The 25,456-nt window shown below is 38.1% G+C and overlaps 1 protein-coding gene across 1 annotated transcript in view; it reads right to left on the bottom strand.

The window, feature by feature from the left end:
• Positions 1-4,316: 4,316 nt before the first annotated feature.
• Positions 4,317-25,456, bottom strand: part of GABRA1 (gamma-aminobutyric acid type A receptor subunit alpha1) — a 56,338-nt gene continuing 35,198 nt past the window's right edge. Inside the window, exons 8-10 of the mRNA XM_074960642.1 lie at positions 21,969-22,121; positions 16,664-16,866; positions 4,317-7,088 (exon numbers count right to left, since the gene is read on the bottom strand). Coding sequence (XP_074816743.1) covers positions 6,780-7,088; positions 16,664-16,866; positions 21,969-22,121 — 665 coding nt within the window. The 3' untranslated portion in view covers positions 4,317-6,779. The remainder of the gene's footprint in view (positions 7,089-16,663; positions 16,867-21,968; positions 22,122-25,456) is intronic.

Genomic DNA, 25,456 nt, shown 5'->3' with positions numbered 1-25,456 from the left:
CAGTTCTGTATGGCTCTGTGCTCTTTCACTTTCAAGCGAATTCATGTTCAAGCGAATTCAGAAGCAAAATGCAGTCAATTCCACCAAGTTTCTCATCTATCTTCATGTGATTTTGAGATATCCATGGTAATAGATGGAGCAGCAGAATGTGGAGTCAGTCCTTCATGTGGTCATCTCTACATCCATGGGTCTGGGGCCCTTTCCCTGAATTCCAAGGATACACACCATTGGGAGACTGAGACCACAACCTCTTCTTCTCCTGCCATAATCCCTCTGAGCTTGCTCTAGTTGAGTTTCTGGGCAATCCTCCCTTCCTGTCAGTTTTCTGGCCTGGCAAGTTTCTTCACAGGAAGAGACAGTTAATATTAAACTTTAATACTCTCGGCCAGATCTCAGTTGGTATAAATTGGCATAGCTCCACTGAAGTCAATGGACTTATGGAATTTATACCAACTGAGGAACTTGCCTATTCTTTTTTTCTGAGAAAGTTTCATTAACCATTCTTGCTTTGTTGGTTACTATTGTAAGAAAATAGAAATAAGCCAACTACTGGGAAAGATTTTAATATGGTCTTTTTTTTTTCTGAGTGAGGAGATATGCGTTTGTTTAAAATGTCTTTTACCTCAGCTGAAATCCAGTTCTCTCTTTTTATAGGACATTTAATTTAAAAAATATATTATGATTGAAGATAAAGATCTCTCTATTATAGTTCAATGAACTTTACTTCATGGCTTTATTTCAACATATCAGTTTCTCATTTATTTCATTGCAGGGTGGAATTTTCCATAGCCCTGTGGTAAATTTCTTACATTAACAGGTTATATTACAATTGAGAGAACATCTGATAGCTAACATCCCATTTATGTGGAGGTACTGTACTCTAGTAATTGACAGTGGAGAAATAGTAGAGTAGAAGTTTTGATGAGGGTTTTTTTCATTTTGTTTTTAGCAATTTTACACTAATATACATCTGCTGCATTTCGTTCAGTAAGATAGAGGTAGGTGGTTGCATTAGATCTGAATGACCAATAAAATCACATGTAAGCCTCTATGAGGCATGCAAGCGAGGCATATTCTAGGCAAATATCAACAACAATTGCCTTTAGAGTAGACAAACTCAGATATCTTGTTTCAGAGTAACAGCCGTGTTAGTCTGTATTCGCAAAAAGAAAAGGAGTACTTGTGGCACCTTAGAGACTAACCAATTTATTTGAGCATAAGCTTTCGTGAGCTACAGCTGTGAAGTAGTGAGAAGTGAGTACAGAAGTGAGCTGTAGCTCACGAAAGCTTATGCTCAAATAAATTGGTTAGTCTCTAAGGTGCCACAAGTACTCCTTTTCTTTTTTCAGATATCTTGGTCCTTCACAGACAGACCTGCACAGCCTCTGTTTAATTCTGAAACATACTTAACATATGAGGGGACCTGACAGGAAATGAATCATTTCTATTTTTATGGATGAGATTCAAAATCTGTTCGACTTCAGAAAGCCAGAGTTCACTGAACATGTCTTTCTTATCTTGATAGAACATTAAAAACCAGTGCCCTTTGTCTGTCTTCAGAAGATTTTTAAGGTAAAATGACTCTACTCCTTTGGTGAAATATGTGCAAGAGAGAGCTGTGCTGTGAGTGCAAAATCCACTCAGAACATTTTCGGAAGCCCTAAAGCAGTTTAATCAAATGAGTTTATCAACCTCAGTGAAGTAATACTGTCTGTTTAGATGGGCCGAGAGATAGACAAAAATGAGCCTGTAGAATCTTGTCATTTGGAGGCTTTTAGCTCTCTTGTTGCATATAACAGTGTCTGTAATCAGATGTAACATGACAGCAACACCTTGACAAGCTGAAAATACTCTACACTTGGAAACTTAATGCACTAAGACTGCAGACACATTTTTATTTTAGCTATGTCATATTTATGTATAACAGGAGGATTTTTCTGCTAATCTGCAATAGAAAGATTGAAGAAATATTGAAGTTTTTATTGTTTTAATGAACTGCTTAGATATTTTTTCATCTACTGAGGAAGTTTAACTTTCCCCAGTCATGCTAATTTACTTGGACAGCCATTCAGATCCACAAGACAAGCTGAAAGAAGTTTTCTATTTATACTTCTGCTCCCTGAAGTATGTGTGTCTGATTTTATAGCTGCTAATGTGTTTCTTAACCTCATATTATTTACCATGTTGGTGGTGAGTGGAAGGAGACAGAGAGAAGGAAACCAGCCTCAGGGAAGGGCTCTTCATATGAAGATTTTATTCCAGTAGCTCTTATCCTGTGGTTCTATAGCTTCACGCAATTTTTTGAGGTACCACATTGTCTCTTTAGGTGATCCTCAAATATGGTTGGAACAAGCAGAATAACCCCTATACTGTCTGACACACAAGGAATAAGGCTGAGTCAATGAACCAGAGCCATCCTCCAACTCTCCAGCCAAGAGGGGTGGAGAAGGGACAAAGAGGAGGAACACCTTTTTGTCCTTTTTCCAACCCGCCAAGAAAAGAGTCATAGAAGACAAGACACAAATAACTTTCGGGTTGGGCCATTTTTTGCTATGTTACATGCTTGCAGCAGCTTTGAAGGAGATTGCATGGGTATAGCTGAGAAAATCTGGCCCACTGATGCAATGTTACAAAGCAAACATAACAAAGAATATCATGGTGTTGTACCAAGAACATTTTATGATACTCTATGAATCTATTTGTTGCTGGTGTTGTTCTTCAGCCCTTTAATATTGAGTACCACACCCTGATTTTCTAGGAGCAAAATCCTGATGTTCTTATTCATTTTCACTCTATTCTAACTCAGGCAGGCTCCTGCTTAAGGTTGTCTGAGTAAAGACAAAAGATGCGACCGCCCCTCTGGTTCTGCAGCTTCATGAGTAAAAAGTGATTGCCCCATGCTCCCCTCCTCATCTTCATATGGAAGAGAGCCTGTGCCCATGAGTGTGGGGTATTCATAGAATACCAGGGTTGGAAGGGACCTCAGGAGGTCATCTAGTCCAACCCCCTGCTCAAAGCAGGACCGATCCCCAATTTTTGCCCCGATCCCAAATGGCCCCCTCAAGGATTGAACTCACAACATTGTGTTTAGCAGACCAGTGCTCAAACCACTGAGCTATCCTTCCCCCAAATTGTAATCAGATGTAACATGACAGCAACTCCAATTCCAATATTGTGGCTTCAATCCTGCAGGAAGTCCTATGTTGGGGTTCCGTGGGATTCCAGTTCCATGGAGTTGGGGGAGATATGCTACGGATGGGGAGCTGAGTTGGATTTCCCTAACTCTAAATACGCTGGAGAAAGAATAAATGAATACGATCAGAGGCTACATTAACTTGCCCTGCTTTCTGCTCCATGTTGAGGACTCCCCTTACGTGGGGTCAAGGGGCTAGCACAGTTAGAATAGTCCATGAGAGCTATCCTTCCAGGGGCAGGCAGTCACTATGTGGGGCAGAACAACATGTGGATGTCTTTTTCCTCCTGCAGATCCCTTGAGATCCACATGGATATCAGGGAATCCATGGATTTATCTCCCTTCGCCCACAGATGAGCTAATCATGAAGACTTTGCTTCCCCTGCAAAAGGAATTCAAGAAAACCGCAGAGGTTTCAAACTCCATGCAATTTCTTTTCCTATACCTGGGTTTTTCTCATGTATGTAATAATGAGGACTTCAGCAAAGTTTTCAGGACTTGTCCACTGTATAATTATTAGCTAGAATGTCCTGTACACAAGCAGTTAAAATAAATGAAGAACATCAATTTACACCATGTGAGGATCTGGCCCAAAATCTCTATTGGATCTACATTTTTTATTTGTTTTTTGTTTGTTTTTGTTTTATTTTACCAGACCATGAGTCTGTATTAAAACCGCCTGCATTTGTTTTGTTTTGTTTCCCCTATCATTTATCTGGTTAGTCTATCCATATTCTATCACATACAGTAATTATTTTAAAAAGTTAACTGTGACACTATCCTATTCTATTTTGGCTCTGTATCATACCCATCACCATATTAGCGAACCTAAATCACTTGTTCATCTAGTGCATTTTATTGCTTTTTGGATGAACACTGTTCAGACTTCATTATTTTTAAAAAAATATAAAATCATATTTCAGAAACTATTCTGATATTGCTTGTGTCCCTTGAAAAACATTGTGCAGACATTAACAAACATTAGAATGTCATTCATTTCTGAATACACAGAAACTGAGATGAACAGCAGCTTCTCACGCAACCTATAGTAAAGATCAGTAACTAAAAAACCAAAAAGTAAAACATTCACTTTCATTATTGAACATTTTTATCTTTATTATTATAATAGAATTACAGTCTGACATAAAATAAAGAGCTTTTGCTAAACTCTGTAAAGCAAATACATGCTTCTGCCATAAACAACCTCTATTAGATTTAGATTTTATTGCCACATTACTGCACTGAGGTGCAATAAACATTCAATGTCATCTTTTTAAAATTATCCCAGGAGTAAACAGGAACTGTCCTCTATAAGAGTGTATCATTATTTTCAAGGAAGACTTACTATTATTACATGGTTTAGCAAAGCACTGTAAAAAAGCTACATAGAGAATACTTTATATTTGATAAACTGTGCAATCAAATTTATACAGTATAATACTATTCACATAGACTAACAAACTAAGAGGTGATATAATGCAGTCATTGCATAGCAAAAAGCAGACTAATTAAGTAATATTCACATCTAATGTGCAAAATGCAGACCAAAAGGTAGCTATGAATAGCTAGGAAGATAAAATACCCTAAATGAACACACTAGATTAACGCCAAAAATAACAAGATAAACAAGTACACAGAAGTTAAAGAGCCATATTTTATTTTTTTTCTATACATATATCTACACATGAACCAGAAGATGAAACATCCCCTTTAATAAACTCCCATCAGATTAGCTCATCAAGTTTAGACAGGACTAAATGTTAGACAATGAAGTATTGTTTAAAAAAAACTTCTTTTCTAAATAAAACATCAATTGTTTTGTTTAGATTGTGAGTGGTAACCTCTTGATTTATTGAGAAAGAGTTTATAAAACATTGCCTGAAACATAACTATGAAACTTGACTGTCTCATTAACTAATTTGTTTACTGTTCATGTGGCATTGTTTTTAAATTCACTCAGTACCGTGTTGTGTGGATTCTGAATTAACGCTTGAAAAAATCCATCCATCTCTCAATCTCTTTGAAAAATCCTTACCTGAAATTTATATTTCTAAGAAGTTCTCAGCAGTAATGAAACTAACTAGAATTGTTTTAAAGGGAATACCATACCTGCAAAATGGACATCTTGTATTTAAAGCCCTTACATATTGTTCCTACAAATATATTGCTACAGTAAAAATGAAATGTAGTAAGTTTACTCAATAAAATCTATTTTCCTGTACATTCTTTTGTGTATGATTTTGTATTGAATGCTACATATATTACATCACTTATTGTAACAGTTATGTATCAGCAAATATAGCAGTAATATACAGATGATTTTTCTGTCTTAACAAGTATTTTACCAGTTTTACCTACTAAATATATTCCATTTTTAGTATTTATGCATGACCTGAGCAGACCAGTCATTTATCTAATAGTATACATTGGATGGCATTGTCAAATTGCAAACTACTGTACACTTAACCACTTTACAAATGAAATTAACTCCAAGCTCTTTCTTTCCTTTCGTAGTCTTTCCAGTACCACAGACTTTTTTAATGCAGGCTCTAAATATGTTTCCTTTAGCATTTAACAACATATTAAGAGCTAAGATAGATGAACCCTACACAATATTTTAAGAACACAACTTTAAAAAAGTAAAAAAAGTACAATCTCATGCTGCATATTTACATATATTATTTAAATACTATAATTTGTCTTTCTGCTATCCATAAATTTTAATCTAAAGCTTTTTAATGTACTGTTTTATAAAAGAATACATTCAACATATCTAGAGCTTGCAAAACTTTTTTTTCTTTCTGAAACATATTGATAAATAAAAGCTACCTATAAAAGCATCCAGGTACTGGTTTGATTACACATGGGCTAAAGGGCATTTGAATTCTGCACTTAATTGTGCAACTGATTTCATGTCTTTCTAGTGACAAATTAATGCTTACAACAAGACTGCCTTAAGACAGCAGATTAAAGCATTCATTACCATTGAATCATATGTGCTGTACAGTGATAAACTGTTCCTAGAGTATGCAGACTTCCTTTTCTTTAAAGAACATTTAATATTATAAGACCAGTGACTGGGGATTGGGGGGAAGGGTGGGGAGAAGAGCTGGAAATATAATGTATCTCATGGAATTTGACAAAATTGAAAGTGTTACAGCCTTGAACAAAATACAACATAAACAGTGTTCTGTAAATGGTAAGTACACTACAGTGTGTGCTACATGAATATCATAGAGTATTTTCCCCCACAATTATTTTGCATAAAAATATTTCACATACATGTACAGTATCTTTGTTGGGATATTCAGTAATAAGCTATCTACAAATGGTTTCAAATTCATTTTCATTACTGAACTTTTCCTCTCCCTTCTTCAGAATCATGGTTCCCAGGTGTACACATCACATTGTTATGGCCCTAGTATACAGGGTTACTTTTTTAAAATATATATATACTTTTTTTAATATAAGGAAACCTTCATTTTCTTTAAGACAGAGGCAATGAAGCGAATGGGAATTACTGTGTGTCAAACTGAAAGCAATCCCCAGTGCAAAAGACTGAACAAAACTACATGAGTTAACAGGGTTATTGATGTGGAGTTGGGGCTTTCAGCTGGGGCTCTCTGTTTAAATAAGTTGCCCAGTAGACTAAATTAAAGATTCCAAAAAGCAGTGGGAAAGCTATTCTTGATAGTCGATCAATTTTGCTGACACTGTTAAAAGTTTTCTTGGGTTCTGGTGGTTTTGTTTCTGGTTTAACTTCTTTGGGCTCTATTGTTGCACTTTTAGCAATGGTAGCCAGCCCAGGGTCTCTGGCAATATTAGGGGTGTAGCTTGTTGCTGCTGCTGTGTATGTGTTATTTTTCTTAATGAGAGGATCCTTCAGTTTCTTTGGCTGGGGAAAGAAAAACATGAATTTTATTCTTGTCCACGTTTTCAATAGTTAATATTGTGATAATGTACCATAATACAGTGTTGTTGCTATATATTGAAAATATACTTCAAACTGGACTAACTAGATGTTAGGTGTGTATGTGAGATTTATGTAAAATATTGTACTCAAGAACAAGATACAATCTCTCAGTTTAATTACTTTTCCTAGAAATAAATCAACCAATAAATTCCCAAAAACATTTAGAATGACAGATACATTTTAGGATATGCTATTTTTGATAGTAAGCAAATCAGTGTATTGTAATATCTGCAATATTAATCAAACAGTAGAAAACTAAATATAGTTCATTGTCTTCTGAATCAAATGAGCTTTGTGACTAAAACAAATATATTGAGTTTGAGAGATACCAAGGATGCCACCATTATAAAACTATTTCCAAATTTGTCATTCAGATACCAAGATAAATAATGTATTATGAGTTCTAACACAACTTATCATATATATCATTTTCATCTTCCTCACACTGAGAGAGAATGCCTGTTTAAAAGGAACACAACAAACAGCTTATTGAGTCCCTATTCAGCAAAATACTTGGAACTTAAGCATGTGTTTAAGGGCTTGGACATATTGGAGACTCAATGATGCCTTTTGCAGGTTACCACTGGACTAGCTGAGTTGCAATGGTTGGAGTTTCATTCAGAATGTGTGGGAGCTATAAAATTGTATATTCCCAGTCTTTTTAAAAATATCCATATATCGCACTGAAATTTATGGACCATCCTAGAATGCTGATATTTTTTAAAAGTGCTTATAGTTCAATAGAAAGTGACTGAGTTATCTTAAACATACTGGATGTGATCCTGGTCCTTGATCAGGCATTGTGCCACTCTGACCATTTAAATTAGTCTTAAAGCCTTTTAACTGGCTTGAAATCATCTGGCCTACGGTAATCTCAGCTGGCATAAAGTTATAGGCAGTCCTACTCCGCAGCATAGCCTCTATATAGGAACAAGTCAGAGCATAGGTTGAGTTGAAGGGAAAGGAAGCATGAGAGAAGTACTACTGTACTGTGTTTCAGCTATCCCTGACTATATGGAAACAACACCTACAGCTCAGAAGGGCTCTAAACTGTGTCTGAAACTGCTAATGGGGCAGAGCCAAAAATCTGATCCCGTGTTCCTGGATCAGTAAAGAGAAGGTATAGATAAAAAAAAAAAGAACCTTTAACGGATTGTTTTAATTCTATTAACTAATATAATTCAGTATATATTTATATTTTATTGATTTTTCCCCCCCAAAAATAAGGGGAGAACAGAAAAAGAAAAGAACAAAAAAAGTATGCAAACAGAGGGAAAGGAAAGGGGGGATAGGGAGGAGAAAGGAGAGTCATTTCTCATTTTCCCTCCATGAGAAATTAGTAAAAGATTTCTAAGTTAGACCAAATCAACACATATCCTTGAGGCTGAGGAAGAGCCTTCAAATTCCCTTCAGCACACGTCTCAGACTATTTCAACCTAATAAATGGAATAAGCAGCTGAAAAACAGTTAATTCAAAAGGAAAGAAGAGTCAAAATCAGGGAGTCCTTTGGTCATTCATCCATCAATAGCTTCAGCTCTCATATTTCTTTTTTTTTTCACTTTTTCTTACCTGCTCAGAACAGAAACAGCCCTAGTATTCTAGTAAGCAGTAATAAATCCAGCTAAACGAATAACTGTTTCACAGAAACCTAATAGAACAGCCATTTTGTAGTTTTACATTTTATGAAGAATGTGAGCTAGGCAAAGCCTAACTCCAGTAAGTATCTCGATATTTTATGTCCCATTGAAGTTTATGAAAAAGTAATATGACATCTATTCAGAGCCCTGAATGATATTAGATTATAAACTTCTGTCCATCACAAGTTTGCCTTACTTGGCTTTGCCTTTTCCTTAGCATTCATGACAGCTAATTCAGTACACGGTGTACAGAGAATATCTTTGGTATGTTAATATGAAGAATATAAGGGGATCCTTAACTTCTAGGGAACACAAGAGCCATACAATCGTCAATATTTTTAAACTATTCTTGAATATTGTGTTTCATGGGATTTTTAATGTTTAATTTAGTCCCACATCAAATGGAATGTATGATTTTAGGGTTATCGTTTCACAAATCTTGATTACTTAGGACACCAATATCATTGCCATATGAAAGTCTATTTGCTACACAGAACAGAAAAGATTTCAAAATTTCAGTGCAACTGGATCTCCACTAAAATGTATTTTTAAATTACCCTTAAAAGGAACTATAATGAACTTGCGAGTATAATTAATAAGGAGAGCTGAGCAAATATTTTGCAGTGAAAAGTGTAGTTATTATTTGACTTAATTTAGAAATATTCTTCAGCAAATAATTATGTAAATCATTCACATACAGTTCTTTGTAAATGTTTACTTGTTATGTTAGTTATTAGTTACAAAGGTAACATGGTTTTATTTCTATTCTCTGACTGTATGACTTATGCAACTAACCAAAATAACATGAATTATTAATATTGCCTTCAACTACACAATTTGATTATTTTTGGTGAATATTCAAGAACTGAAGCTTTATATTGGTTTTTCCCAAATATTCACTCTACTGAAGTTTCAGTACTAAACAAACAGCAAATATGACCTGTAGTGAGGCAGTGTGGCTCCCCGCCGCCCTGGAGAGGGTCGAACCCCTCCAGCCACCAGAGTGAGTGGAGCCAGGAAGCTCTGAGCCCGCCCCTCAGAGGGACAGGCGGAGACCGGGAAGTAGAAAGGTGCGACCCGGAAGTATAAAGGCGGGCCCTCAAAGCTCACTAGAGGACCAGCTGCCGGGGAGGCCAGATGTAGCCAGCCTAGACCGCGAGTGGGAAAACCCCACGGCCCCAGGTCCACACCAAGACTGGCCAGACCTGCCCTGTGCCAGCTATCCATGGAAGTTACCGGACCTGCCCTGTGCCAGCTATCCAGGGGAGTTACCGGACCTGCCCTGTGCCAGCTATCCAGGGGAGTTACCAGGCTGGCCGCTTGTCCACTGCCCCAAGGAACCCATGGTGCTGGACCCCCCGGAGAACACTGCTGGGACCCAGGTACCAGAAGGAGGGGAGTTAGGAAGTAGCCCAGGGACAGCCGACCCTAGTCTGGCTGTTACTCTGCCAGAACCCATGTCAGTCTGTTGCGGCCAGGATCCCCACTGACCCAGCAGCGGGTCGTTTGCCTCTGTTAGGGCCCCGGGCTGGGACGCAGTGGAGTGGGTGGGCCTGCGTCCCCCCTGCCACCCAACTCGTGGGTGGCAGTCTCCCCCTCTTCCAGGTCCTTGGAGGCCTGGGCTAATTCACACATGTTGTGTTGCTCAGACCCTTCCTGAGGGCCTGAGCTATTGACTGTTTGTTCCCCCGCCCTGACCCAGGGCCTGGCCTGCTAACATTGGGCTATTTGCTCAGCCCCTGCCTGAGGGCCTGAGCTACTGACTATGTGGTGCCCCGCCCTGACTCAGGGCCCGGACCTACGGTGCTCAGTCTAGTTACCGCAAGGACTGCTGAGGAAGACTCCGGTGGCCAGACAAATTCCCCAAAGTTAACTGTGTGTAGCGAGCCGGTGTGGTTCCCTGCCACCCCGGAGAGGGTCGAGCCCCGGCTTAGCCCCTTTACATGACCCCAACCAGTCAAACTGAAATTCCTTTTAAAATTTGAAAGGATGTTCATGGATTTCCTTCTCTCCCTCCCACCCTGCCCCCATTCATTCAGCTCTACTAATAATGCTGCAAAGATTTTGTTTTTACAACACTATCTTCAGTTCTCATATGTGAACATTTTGCATAATTCATTCTAAATCCTTTAGTTAATGTTTAAATTTCATATAAAATAGCTATATTTCTTCCAATGCTCATTGTCTCATCTCAAGTCTTGAGAAAGTGTCTCTTTAGTACAGAGGAGAGGACTTAAATCAAGGGAATTTTGTAGTAAGAGCCATTTAAAAGCAGATTTCTTAAATAACATATGTAATGACATGTTACATATTTTCCAGCAGATGCCTTGGTGGTAAGCACTGGAAATGTATCGGAAATATGTTTGAATAAACAAAAGGGATAATAGTCAATGTGTTTGAAAGCATGAATTAGATTAAAATAGGATCAGTGTTATGTACAAGATGAATCAGGAAATTTCTATTTTGCCTATGTAAATTAAAGAGATTTTATTGTTCTCTCAAAAAAACTTTGATATTTTATCACAAATTTATGGAAGCTACTGTATGGTCCTAAGGAATATAAGAATTGCCATATCAAATCAGGATAGTGGACCACTATCCTATCTCTGAGAGGGAACAGTAGCAAGTGATTCAGAGGGAGCTGCAAAAAAAATCCAAAACCCATAGTGGACAATTATGGATTAAAATGTTTATAGGGGAAGCTTCTTCAAAAACTCTCCGTTAGTGTATGGCTTCTGCTCTGAAGTGTAAGGGTTTATATATGTCTTTAAAATCCTAACTAATATAATTCTGATTGGGCCCCATCCCAAGCCCATCTAAATTAGTGGGAGCCTTTCCATTGGCTAATGTAGTGCCCATCTTTAAAAAGGGAAGAAGGAGGATCCTGGGAACTACAGGCCAGTCAGTCTCACCCCAGTCCCTGGAAAAATCATGGAGCAGGTCCTCAAGGAATCAATTCTGAAGCACTTAGAAGAGAGGAAAGTGATCAGGAACAGTCAGCATGCATTCACCAAGCGCAAGTCATGCCTGACTAATCTAATTGCCTTCTATGACGAGATAACTGGCTCTGTGGATGAGGGGAAAGCAGTGGACGAGTTGTTCCTTGACTTTAGCAAAGCTTTTGACATGGTCTCCCACAGTATTCTTGCCAGCAAGTTAAAGAAGTATGGGCTGAATTAATGGACTATAAGGTGGATAGAAAGTTGCTAGATTGTTGGGCTCAACGGGTAGTGATCAATGGCTCCATGTCTAGTTGGCAGCCGGTATCAAGTGGAGTGCCCCAAGGGTCGGTCCTGGGGCCGGTTTTGTTCAATATCTTCATAAATGATCTGGAGGATGGTGTGGATTGCACCCTCAGCAAGTTTGCAGATGACACTAAACTGGGAGGAGAGGTAGATACGCTGGAGGGTAGGGATAGGATACAGAGGGACCTAGACAAATTAGAGGATTGGGCCAAAAGAAATCTGAGGTTCAACAAGGACAAGTGCAGAGTCCTGCACTTAGGACAGAAGAATCCCATGCACCGCTACAGACTAGGGACCGAATGGCTCGCTAGCAGTTCTGCAGAAGAGGACCTAGGGATTACAGTGGAAGAGAAGTGTGCCCTTGTTGCCAAGAAGGCCAATGGCATTTTGGGACGTATATGTAGGGGCATTGTCAGCAGATCGACGGACGTGATCGTTCCCCTCTATTCGACATTGGTGAGGCCTCATCTGGAGTACTGTGTCCAGTTGTATTGTGCCCCACACTACAAGAAGGATGTGGAAAAATTGGAAAGCATCCAGCGGAGGGCAACAAAAATGATTAATGGACTGGAACACATGACTTATGAGGAGAGGCTGAGGGAACTGGGATTGTTTAGTCTGCAGAAGAGAAGAATGAGGGGGGATTTGATAGCTGCTTTCAACTACCTGAAAGGGGGTTTGAAAAAGGATGGATCTAGACTGTTCTCAGTGGTAGCTGATGACAGAACAAGGAGTAATGGTCTCAAGTTGCAGTGGGGGAGGTTTAGGTTGGATATTAGGAAAAACTTTTTCACTAGGAGGGTTGTGAAACACTGGAATGCGTTACCTAGGGAGGTGGTGGAATCTCCTTCCTTAGATATTTTTAAGGTCAGGCTTGACAAAGCCCTGGCTGGGTTGATTTAGTTGGGGATTGGTCCTGCTTTGAGCAGGGGGTTGGACTAGATGACCTCCTGAGGTCCCTTCCAACCCTGATATTCTATGATTCTATGATTCTATGACTGATTTCAATAGCCTTTGGATCAGGCCCAACATACACATATATGTTTAATTCTTGTTTTGAATTCAGTATCACTTTGTGGCAATGAATTACCCAGGTTAATTACTCATGATATTAAAAAAGTATTAGTATTTCCTAATACCACTATTAAATCTGTCATTTTACAATTTGATTGAATATTCCATTGTATTATGAGAAAAGTTCATGTGTAGAATAGGCAAGAACCAGGCATGAAATATATTGGCAACCGTCAATCCAAACTGGATCTTGGTGTACGTGTAAGAGGTCTAATCAGGTGCCTGATGAATCCACTTATGGCAGACAAGTACAATTAAAGAGTGACATAGCTTGTTACAAATTTTACAGATGCATGTATTGTCTGAGTTAGAATCCATGATTACAGCATGCTGCATTCTTCTTTCTCACTTTACTTCCATCTTCTGGATCCAAATCACTTCATTTTGAGCTGCACCTACTCAGATACTCCCTCCAAATTGGAAAGGATCCTGCACACTCCTGCCAGCTTTCCACATTGATGTTGAATGAATTCATATCATGTTTACACACATCATGGTACTGCCAAAAAGAGTGACCGTGCTTTCTAGAGCTGTCTCAAATCTCGCTATTGAAAATATTCTTGGAGATATGGTCTCCTCCCATTCACCTGCCATGAATGAGCCATTGCAACCTCCTCTTCTTAGCAGTGGTTTCTAAGTGTGTCAATCCTGTGAACTCCAGCATCTCTGTGTTTGGTAATGTGTTTCCCTACTTTATTTTCAGGATCTCATGTGGAAGCTATTCAGTCTCCTGATATGCCTGGCATATGTAGTCCAGGTTTCTGAACCACAAAGCAGGGATGATAGCACACAAGTCTTTTAGATTTGCATCTTCATCTTAGTTGATAGTTTGCTATTATTCCGTGCGTATTTCTGTAAGCCTGAAATACTTAGCTGCTTTTTCGATTCTATTAATTCAGTCTGAAAGTCAAGATTTCTGGTGATGGTAGAACCCAAGTAGCAAAAGCTGTCAACAACACTAAGCGAATTACCCTCCAGAATGGGTAAATCTTTGGTACATGATCACAAGTCTTCTTGAAACTAATTGTCAACCTGAAGCTTTTGCATGAAATCTACCCAAGGGATTTTGCAGGGAAGATTCACTATGGGCAACCAAGGCCACATCATCCGCAAACAGGAAATCTCTCAGAATCTTGGTTTTCACTCTAAATCTTGCAATGTTGATAAATGCCATCATTGCTGTCCCTAAATGCATGAAGAAGCAGTAATGAAAAGTAGATGTTAAAGAGCATGGGAGGCAAGATACACCCCTGTTTCATGCCATTTTTAATGTCAAAAACATTTGACTCTTTGTTTTCATACACCACAGTTGCCCTCATACCTTGATGTAAGAAATGAAAGTTCAAAAATATGAGGGGACAATCCAATTTCTTCAAAACCATAAAAAGGCCCTGTCTGTTGAACATATCCAAGGCCTTTATCAGATTGATGAAGGCTATGTAGAGTGGCATTCATTTTTCTCTACACTTCTCTTGAAGTTGCTTAACCAAAAATATCGTATCAATGGTGGAGTGTTCAGAGTGAAAACTGCATTGACTTTCAGGATAGATTCTTTCACCTAGAGATTGCAGCCTAGGGAGCACAATGCGAGTGACAACTTTTCTGATGATGTTCAACAGGAAGATACCTCTACAGTTGTCACAGTCACTTCTATCCCCCTTGTTTTTGTATAATTGTACATTGCATGAAGTGGGTTCTTTACTAAACATGGTCCATGCATGCCTGGCATCATCTACACATTTTTTTTTCATTTGTGTTACTACGGGGTGCTTGGAGTGAAGAATCCTGAAGAAATAATAATGAAAAGGTTTCACTTTGTTCTCGTTGTTGTTTATTGGTTCATAAAGCCCCACAAATAGATTCTGATTTCCACAGAAAAGGATGGGATATATTTGCTAATAGGTAACTTCCACTCTTGTGGAGCCTGGTTTGAGATTCCTTTGTAGTTCAGCTATTGCTGATGGCACACAATATGACCTCTAAGTCTGAGATGCATCCCCTGCAAGACCTCTCCTGCTGGGTCCCACAATGCTCAGTCTTCTCCATTGTGTTATTGAACTTACATATTAAGTGCCTGGAGTATTCAAGTGCCTGCAGAAAATACTCACTCTGTTATCCTTTACACAGCAATATGTATAAGCAAACTTATACATACCAGACCATATCCTCAGCTAGTATAACTCAGATGCTCTCAAAATTGGGGATGTAATAGAGAAGACAAGTGCTTCAGAGAACTTTTCTCCTCTATTACATCCCCATTACTGAGGGCATCATCCTCCAGTTCAAATCTGTCTGCAATCTTGGGTTGCTGTTAGACTCCCCAGAGATACTGGGAGCCCAAAGAGCCATGGCAGCAAAAAATGTCTACTTCCAGCTGTAACTGGCAGAGATTGCACCCCATACTTTCAGAAAGAGATGAGGCGGATGGTGATCCACAGAGTCATGACTTCTAGGCTTGCTCATTGCACCTTATATTAAGAAATGAAGACACAACCTGAACAAGCTCCAACTGCTACAAAACCCAGTAGTCTGTCTACTTAGCAACCATAGTACCCCACTCTTTTCACTGGCTCCCCATTGAATATGGTGTATAGTTAAAGGACTCCATGGTATTGGACCTAGATACTTCAGATATCACCTCCTTTATCCTTCAAAAACATGGTCTGCCATGAAAGCTACATTCTAACATCACAATTAAATAATCATTAAATAAGGGAAGGCTTTTCAGTGTGTCAGACAGAGCTTTCAAAGGGCCTGGACTTTGATGCGGGCAAACTTAAAGTGTTAAATAAAAATTAAATTAAATAAATAAAATTAAATAAATTAAATAAAAGTGTTTTGCATTAAGTTCTGAAGTTCATGGTCATTATTTCTTGTGCAGTGAGTTTCTTAATCTATTTCTTCCTACACACAAAGTTTCAAAATTAGTCCTGATCCATAACCTGTGGACATCAAGGAAAACATATCCACTGCCTTCAGTGAGCTCTGCATCAGGCTCAGAGACACTGCACAGATCCACTGAGTCCTCACTCAAACACACAACATATAAACTAGTCAATCTATTCCTACTACAGGCTGGAAAGGAAAGGAAAAATAAAGAGAGACTGTTAAATAACTGGGAGGTGCTACAGTTAGGGAAGCCATATAAAGACACGACAGGAAGGGGGTGGGGAGTGTTGGAGGTATGAGCTTTCCCTTCGTGCCACAGTGTTAGCCTCAGCCAACTTGTATCTTTCAGATTTGAGACATGGGGCAGGGATTATGTCTTCCTCTCTTTGCCACACAATGCTGCACATCCTGGTGGTGCTCTAAAAATGAAAATGTAACCACTATCCATGCTAGTAATTTGCATACAACAAGTGATTTCAGCACATAGTGTGACCAGCAAATCCTGAACAGAAAATGCCCAATATCCATGTAAAGAGCCTCTTTCAGTAGATTATCTAAATCACATTGGAAAACATACAGACTGAATCCAACACAAATGCCATGAATAGATATGAATGTATGTCTCATAAAATCTATTAGTAAAGGTGTTACCTTTTCAGGAACAACACTTTTGCCATCCCATGCGTAACCTCTCTTTGTGAAGTAGTTCACTGTCGCAAATTCGATGAGTGCTGAAAACACAAATGCATAGCACACTGCTATAAACCAATCCATAGCAGTGGCATAGGCCACCTTTGGAAGGGAATTTCTTGCACTGATGCTCAAGGTGGTCATTGTGAGGACAGTTGTCACTCCTGTAAAGCAAAAACGTCAGCATCTCTTTAGATCAGTTACTGTATTTTGTCTTTTACCTATCAATGTGGATTCACAAATAAAATAGGAAAAATACTTTCACCGGCTTTTGTTGTTAGAAATATATTTCCCAGCCAAAGAATATCAAATTTCAGGTTCTGCTGTGGAAATAATAATCTTTGAGGTACCCTTCTGGTTTTGCTTTATCTTGATCTTTTGACATATGGAAGTCACCGCCCTTCACTTTAAGCAGGCTTTAAGCGGGCTGGGGGAGGGTTGTCTGGCTGGCTGGGAGAAGAGGGCAATGCTTTCTGGCTTTGGGTGGGAGGGGAGACGTAAAACTGCTGGAAAAGCAATCAGCATGGTGGATGACTCACCGCCTAGGAATGAGGGGTTTAAAAAGGTCAGCCTGGGCCTGCCCTCCCTCCCCCAATGAACTGGCTGTAATTGGAGGGTCCTGGCAGAGGATCTGCTGGAGGGACATGAACAGAAATGGGGGGGGGGCTAAAAAAAGCACTCCTCTCCCCCATCCCCGGGTGAATTGTGGGGGTTTGCACCTCCACTGCATATTTTATCCGTCGGGTTCATTCCAGACATCTAATAATAAAGTTGTGGCCTGATTAAACCGTATCTAATGTCTCCTATCATTCTTTTGGCATAGCCAGACAATGAGGTTTGTGCTTTAGGAGATATTGCTGCTCCAACAGATACAGCCCTGAGTGGATGACCAAGGATTATTGTTGGCACTGACTACATTCAAGTAATTGTGGTTAGTCAATGGTGGACCACTTAGAAATCAAGCACATAACAGTGAAAAGGAAAATAATGTGAGTTTGGAGTAAGAGGGATAAATGTGTTTATCAGGGTTACCGATATCACATTCCTTTTGCTGAACCATCTGTAATATTAAATATCTAACAAACTGCATGATATATTTGTGTTTCTTCTAGGCAGGAGTTTGGACACTATATCTCAGAATATATACACTATATACAAGAAGTCATTGGTCCATGTAGTCGTGCATCCTGCTTGTGATGGTAGCCAGTGCAGCAATGCCTCAGACGAAGACAAAATGAAATATAATCTGCTTAACTTTGAGGGTCAGGAAGGAATTTAGATGGGTGCATTATGTCCCACAGCGTGAGATTAGATTTACTGTTTTCTTAGATTGTAAATAAATTCAGTGATTGAATAAAATCTCAGAATTATTATTTTAAAATCAGACTTAATGACCATCCCTCCAACATGAATGAAACAGGAAAAAGAAAGTCACCACAGCCCTATTGTTGTCTGGACTTATAGACTAACATAATTTCCTCTTCCAGGAAAAGAATTAGAGGAGGAGTTAATTTATGATCCAGTTCCTGATCTCGCCTAGCATTTTAGTAACCATGTGGATGGTTGCAAGTCTTTTTCCATCTTGTCAATTCTTTCATTTCATGTCATAATTGCAGATAAAACAACTCAAAATTATGCAAAGTTCAGCCAGGCATACATAGGCATGTTGGATACTTTCCACCTTACTTGTGTAAGATTGCTACAGTGCCATACGATGTTTCCCATAAAAACAAAGGATATAAATTGTTCTTATTGCTGATTAACCTGTTCGGGGCTGAATGAAGTAGCAAACATATTTGGAAAATATGCTACTTCAATGTAGCCCAAAATAGACTAAGCTGCATGTTATGATATTGCATTTATTTGAACTGATGTTTTGTACAGGTTTCTGTGCCATTACACAGTGATGCTCTGGCAACACTAAAGAGGTTAAGTAGGACCCATGGCAATGCAATTTGCATTTCTAGGAGCAGAGATTCATACCTGCGGGAAGAACATTTTTTCTTTAACTAGCCAAGGAGTTTTTACTGACAGTAGGAGGATTACGTTGCTATCACATTGCCTACAGATTTTTGCGAGTGCAAGCTAGACATTTACATCAAATCACATTTGCAAGTTACCTTGACAACTGCAGACAATTTCATGTATTAAATCACTGCTACAGTTTATAACCACTGTACTGAGCACTAATGAAAATATGCAGAGATTGAAAAGGGCCAGATAATTAAAAATATATTTAGGTATCAATGACAATATCTTGAATAATTGGTACCTAATGATGATGTGGTTTTTGTTCCTTGGGGGAATTTATAAGGTCTTCTTCTACTTATAACTAATGATTTTTTTTTTGCTCTTGTACAGTAAATCCTGCTATGCTATAGTTTGTGTTTTTATTTATAGTGCTAAAAAAGGGCTATAAATCTATATACGCTGTGCTTTTCTGTGTGGGTGCATGTATGAATATGCTCAGGTGAAGTATTCAGAGACATCTCTTTTCTTCAGTGAAGTCAGGAGATTAAAAAAATAGAAACAGAATTCTAGACTTAGTTCAAATATATGTAAAAAAACACACAAGTATTCAGCAAAATAATTGTATTCTGAAAGGAAAACTTTTAAAATGTTTACATTCTTGAAGGGGTTTCGTAAGGCTTTAAAAACAGCTGCCTGAATAACATAGTGTATTGTATGTTATTTTTTTGATAGATGGGGTAATTTGGTATCCCATTTATGGCCAACATAACTACAACATCATGAACCAGCAAGTTGGTATTGTCAACAATAAAAAAAGAAAGCAAAATGGAAGAAAATGAGGTTCCATTTCTTTTTTAAATGCATACATAACTGATGTAAATATTCCCAGCAGCAATCTTTGAATGTATGTCTTTTTAAGGGGCCCAATCTACTCTGTGACAAAATTGCCAAGATTAGACTTTTGATACCAATTTCAGAAGTGCGTCTAAAGGATTTGAATGTGTTGCACTTCACACCAGTTTGTAGGTCCCCTTTTATACAAATTAGACTCAATTAGACTCTCCTATACTCCATTTAGGGACTTCTCTACATTCATATCTACTTACCAACATGGAGCTTACACACCATGTGAGCATTTGGCTCTCTGAATCTGAGGATGCCTAAGCTGGTGTGATTCACCTGAAGAGCCATTGGGAAAGTGGGCTGGAGCAGGAAAAGCAACTAATGGGGATATTTTGAGAGGTAGGTGAAAATAGGCGTAATCCAGCTGGAATTGCAGGTGCTTCTCACGATCAAGCCCTTAGACTGACCTCTGAATTTGGTTATAGATCTCCAGCTTTCCTTTGCCACCATTAAAAGGCAGAGTTCCTCCTGCGACTAACCTCCACATGTCCTTTGGAGCCTCTTCTTTGTCATGCTCTTGCACTGCACTGAGGGAGAGCTGTTGGTGCAGAAACAAGGTCTGCTGCATTTATGCCCTTCCACTCCTGCCAGAGGCATTCTCAACTGGCCAATTATAGCTTGAGCAGCACAAAAGGAACTGGAGCATATTGGAGAACTCTCACCTCCCTTTTTCTTTAATCAAGTGCTTGTTGTTAGATCTATCTATTTATCTATTTGTTTGCAATGTTGGGGAAGACCTGAAGAAGAGCTCTGTGAAGCTCAAAAGCTTGTTTCTTGCATGAACAGAAGTTGGTCCAATAAAAGCTATTACCTCACCCATCTTGTCTGTCTGTCTATCTATCTTGATTTTGGATGTGAAATAGGTTAAACAAAAGCCCCAAAGAATATTCTAGCTGTTTTATTTCTAATTTAAAAATGTGTATTAAAATGTAATAGCAAAAACCCCAGGGAACCAAAAGCAGGTGTGACTATATCATCATAGAATCCCTTGCATTCATCCCTGCCTGAATTCCACTCAGAGAGAAGACAATAGTAATTTTGTCACTGATTTCCGTAGCAGCACTGGGCCACAACAGTATTTGAGGAGCTTGCAGATGAGATCAACCCACAGAGTTATTAAAGCTGGGAGTTTCAACTGGGGCAAGAACGTCAGGTGAACAACTCCCTTTGACTAAATTCCCTTTGAAAATCCAAGCCAAAAGCTGTATTAACCACTTTTGCTTCATGAGAAACAGTCAATGCACACTTTCTCCTAGTCTGACAGCTGACATCTAAACTTTTTCTGTATATTACGTAATTCATAGATTCTAAGGCTAGAAGGGACCATTATGATAATCTAGTATGAGCTTCTGCATAACACAGGCCGTAGAACTTCCCCCAAAATAATTCCTAGAGCACTTCTGCTAGAAAAACAATTTAAAAATTGTCAGTGATGGAGAATCCACCATAGCCCTTGGTAAATTGTTTCAATAGTTAATTACCTTACATGGTAAATATTTGCAGCTTATTTCCCATCTGAATTTGTCTAGGTTCAACTTCCAGCTATTGGATCATGTTATACTTTTTCTCTGATACACTGAAGAGCCATTTATTAAAAATATGTTCCTCATGTAGCTACTTATAGATGTAATCAAGTAACCACTTCACCTTCTGTTTTTTTAAGCTATATAGATTGAGCTTCTTGAGTCTATCAGCATAAGGCATGTTTTCTAATCCCTTTATCATTTTCACGGCTCTTCTTTGAACTTTCTCCAATTTATCAACATCCTTCTTGAATTGTGGGCACCAGAATTGGACACAGTATTAAAGCAGTGGTTGCACCACTGTTAAATACTGAAGTAAAATAACCTCTCTACTCCTACTCAAGATTCCCCTGTTTATGCATCCCAGGATCACATTAGCTTTTTAGGCCACAACATCACACTCATTTTCAGCTGATTATGCACCATGACCTCCAAATCTTGTTCAGAATTACAGCTTCCCAGGATAGAGTTCCCCCATCTTTTAAGTATGGCCTAGTCTTTGTTCCTAGATGTATACATTTACATTTAGTAATATTAAGATGTATATAAGCTAAACCCTTTGAATATTCCTTTTCATTTTTTATATAAATCAAGATAGGCAAAGATGTTCAGATCTGAATCCAGATTAGCATAATGTCATTATTTTTCATTTTTGTTTTTGATATATAGCATTTTACTATTTATTCTTTTAAATAAATTAATTAGTTTGGACCTTTTAAAAAATCATCTGTTGCAATATCTTCAAAGTGAAACATAGTTCTTATCCAGTTCTCCAATGTCACATCATATATTAAAGTTAAAGTAAGGGTGCTTTTCTATATGTAGCATATGACCCTAGCAAGTTTTGTTTGTTTGTTTGTTTCACTTACCAAATACAGTTCTTGCTGGAACAGATTCTCTGTTAAGCCAGAAGGACACCTGGGACAGAATCACTGTCATGATGCATGGTAGATATGTCTGAATGACAAAGTAGCCAATCTTTCTCTTCAAATGGAAGTGGGTAGTCATAACAACATACTCCCCTAGAAACCAATAAAAATAAAAAAGAGTGAGACCCTTTCCCATATGCACAGATTAGAATCTGTGTCCCAAGTTTTGCATGAGTAACAATTTCTTCATCATTTCTGTCCACTGTTATTAACAACTTTGTTTGAGACAAGTTTGGTTTAGGTCTGAAGAAAATTTTTAATAACGAATTGATGATGGTGCAGGGGCCTTTCATCTTAAATTCAGCCAGCTGGGTAGTGAATAAAACTTAATGTTAACTGATTCAGTGTCCTTTGTGAAATGGGAGCCTTACTCACCGTAAATCAGAAAACCACCATAACCAATACCCTTGTACACAATGTTCAAAGATTAAGTGAACCCTAGCGACTGATGCTTAGAAGTGGTTCATCCAGATCAGGCTAAGGACACAAGGATTAGTCCAGTTTATTTCTGTTTGCATTGCCATAACCTGTGCTCTATCTGTTCTGAAGATAGAAGGCTAACATTCTAATTCTATTAATTCAGTACCTTCCAATAATAATACTTTCCCTTAAAGTAAATGGCTGACTGATGAATTATGACAGAATTCTGTCCATAACTAGCTTTTTTGGATGTTGCAGAAACATAAAGAAACAGCATTCCTGTGAAATTTGGAACCATACAAAAGGTTTTATAAATCTCAGTTGCCAGAATACAGCAAAAAATACCTCAATTTCACTCTGTTATTTACAGACATTATTGAAAATGCAATATTTTGAAAAGCAATATTCCCAAAAGATTTGAAAACGTATTAATGTGACTTAATGTTCAGTATAGACTGACTCGCAATACAATAGATATTAGCTTAGAAAAGATACACGTGGCTTTGAAACTGAACGAAACCCTCCTGCCTAAATAAGAGATGATGCATGAAATTACTGTGGTTCTCTTTTAAAATATAAACAACTGGCAACAGCACTGGCAAAGGAAAATCCTAAATTGGATTGAAAAACTGTGTCTAGACATTGACTGCTTATGCACCAAGCATGTCAAATGCCCTTTTTCTCTAATTCAGATTCTAGAAGAACATTCATGTGAACATTCTTGCCCAACATATAACCCTGAGGGAAGCTTATAAATAAGATGTGACAATACTCCTAAGATGTTTGAATATACATTAAAATACAATGGCAGAGTGGGGGTGGGGGGGAATCAATTATGAGCTGAGTGGTAGAGGAAAGGATATATGAAGAGAAAGTCATCTCCAAAATAGAACTGGCAGGAGCATTATACTCAAGTAAAAACTAAGTAAGATGACTGGTGTGACCTCACCCTTCTTTTTTATCATCCACTTATCTTCTTTTTTGTCTGTGTCCGTTTTTTTGAAGGGTGCCCAATATAGCTCGTAAAGAAGAATTAATCTAAAATATGACAGGGGGAAGCTATTTTAATGTAATCAGATACAGAATAATCACAATGGTATTTAAGCATTAATTCATTGCTTGTGGAGTACAAGCTAAGAAGGACAGAGAGTTAACATATCATAGTACTCTGAAGCTTTATTTGGCTGCTTAAATTATCCAAGTATTTTTCGACCTGTGAAAAATGAGAACAAGATTCCAAGCATAAAGGAAATTAAAAGACTGGGATTAGTGTGGGCTTGGTAACTACTGTAGCTGCTTTGAGCTAGCCAAAGGTAACACTGTAAGTGACATATTGCAGATGACCACACAGACTGACAGTAATGCGTGCTATTAAGTTACAAGATAAAATCCTTTTCATTAACTCTGAATGCATCTAAACTATCAATGGACTGTAGTTAATTATTAAAAGACAGCAGCCCTTTGAGAGAGGTTGATTTAACGGTGGGAAGCATATCGCTCTTCTGCTATTCTCTGTACATCTAGCTTCTTGTATATTGTGGGCTTTCTTTCACTGAAATGTATAGGGGCATCCACTACTACTGACTACTGTCCACTGACATTTATCAGTCATTCCCCGATAATACTATGTTTTCAGAAGTTTATAACTCAGCTATATGCTTCACTTTAGGCCAAAAGTTGCATAGGAAAAAGACTGCTCATAAGTTATCAAAAATATATTTAACCAGTTTTAGCCCCTGATTCTGAAAAAGCATTTAAACACATGCTTTAATCTAAGCACATGCTTAAATCCCATTGACTTTAAGACATCTGATAGACTGTTGGTTCATATGGTACACTATGTCCTATTCATATTGTTTTATTTAATTTTAACATGTTTTTAAAACTCTGTTTTGGAACCTTGGCAGTCCTTTAGATAAATAATATCTATTTTATAAATGGGCCATTTGTTTTTCATTTTACTTATTACATGAGGGTTAAAACAATCTTAACTAGAGTTGTGCTTGAACCAGACCACCACATCTGAATACCTCCAGACCCTAAATCCAAGTGCAGGGAAAGGTCTGATCCAGATCCAAGCCCAAACTTTATTTATGAGGTTTATCTCTAGCAATCAAAGTTCAGATATTTAGCTGGTATAAATCAACATAGCTCTACTGGGGAACATGACAGATAGTCAATAACAGCTATTTCAGAGCTATTATCCTATTTTCTGTGTTTACTTTTTTAAATGTTCCCCGGGTTTCAAAACAGAACATAAAGCACACACATAGGTGTGTGCTGTAATACCAAGGGACAGGTGGTTTGAGTTAGACAAATCATTAGCCATAATTTTATATTTTCTTATAGTTGTAGGTAGAAATCAGCCAGTTTCTGGCCTTTAAACCACAATAGTAATATTTATACAGTATAACTAACTAGAAATAAAATCTCATTTAGAAAAGTGTCCTCTCAGCAAACACATGGAGCATAAAGAAATAAGAATGTAACAGTTATTGAGCACAAATACTGATGATTTTCACTGCAAAACAATATTTTCAAGGTGTCAAAATGATTTCCATGTAAATGGAAATTTGTATGCGTCCTTGAAGCATCTGTTTTTCTTTTCACAAAACCTTGCAGAAAATAAGGGACATTTTAAAGACTTGCTACATTGATAAGAAATGCAATGATTGTTGGGGAGTGACAATAGTTTCACATGCATCTCAAAAATGAAAAAGGTTTCACTGACTCCTCTTTCATTAAACGTACTAGTAGCAGCAATAATAGTTATTTATAAATAACATTTGCTAAATCAATGTAGTAGTGACAGCTACATGCAAGGCTTGTAGATTCTTCTTCAGATTCTTCCCTTGCCACCATACAATAGTCAGAACACTGAAAGGATATTTTAGTCCTACTACGTGTGGCATATGCAAACCCCTTTCTATAGCCAGTTTGGAAGTAACCACCATCCTGTTCTAGATCTGAAAATGAGGGCACAAAGTAGTGGCTATGAGAGTGGCAGA

The sequence above is a fragment of the Natator depressus genome, chromosome 8 (assembly GCF_965152275.1).
Source record: "Natator depressus isolate rNatDep1 chromosome 8, rNatDep2.hap1, whole genome shotgun sequence".
NCBI classification, from domain to species: Eukaryota; Metazoa; Chordata; order Testudines; family Cheloniidae; genus Natator; species Natator depressus.
Note: the sequence above shows the minus strand (reverse complement) of the source record. Positions and strands in the feature narration are given on the sequence as shown.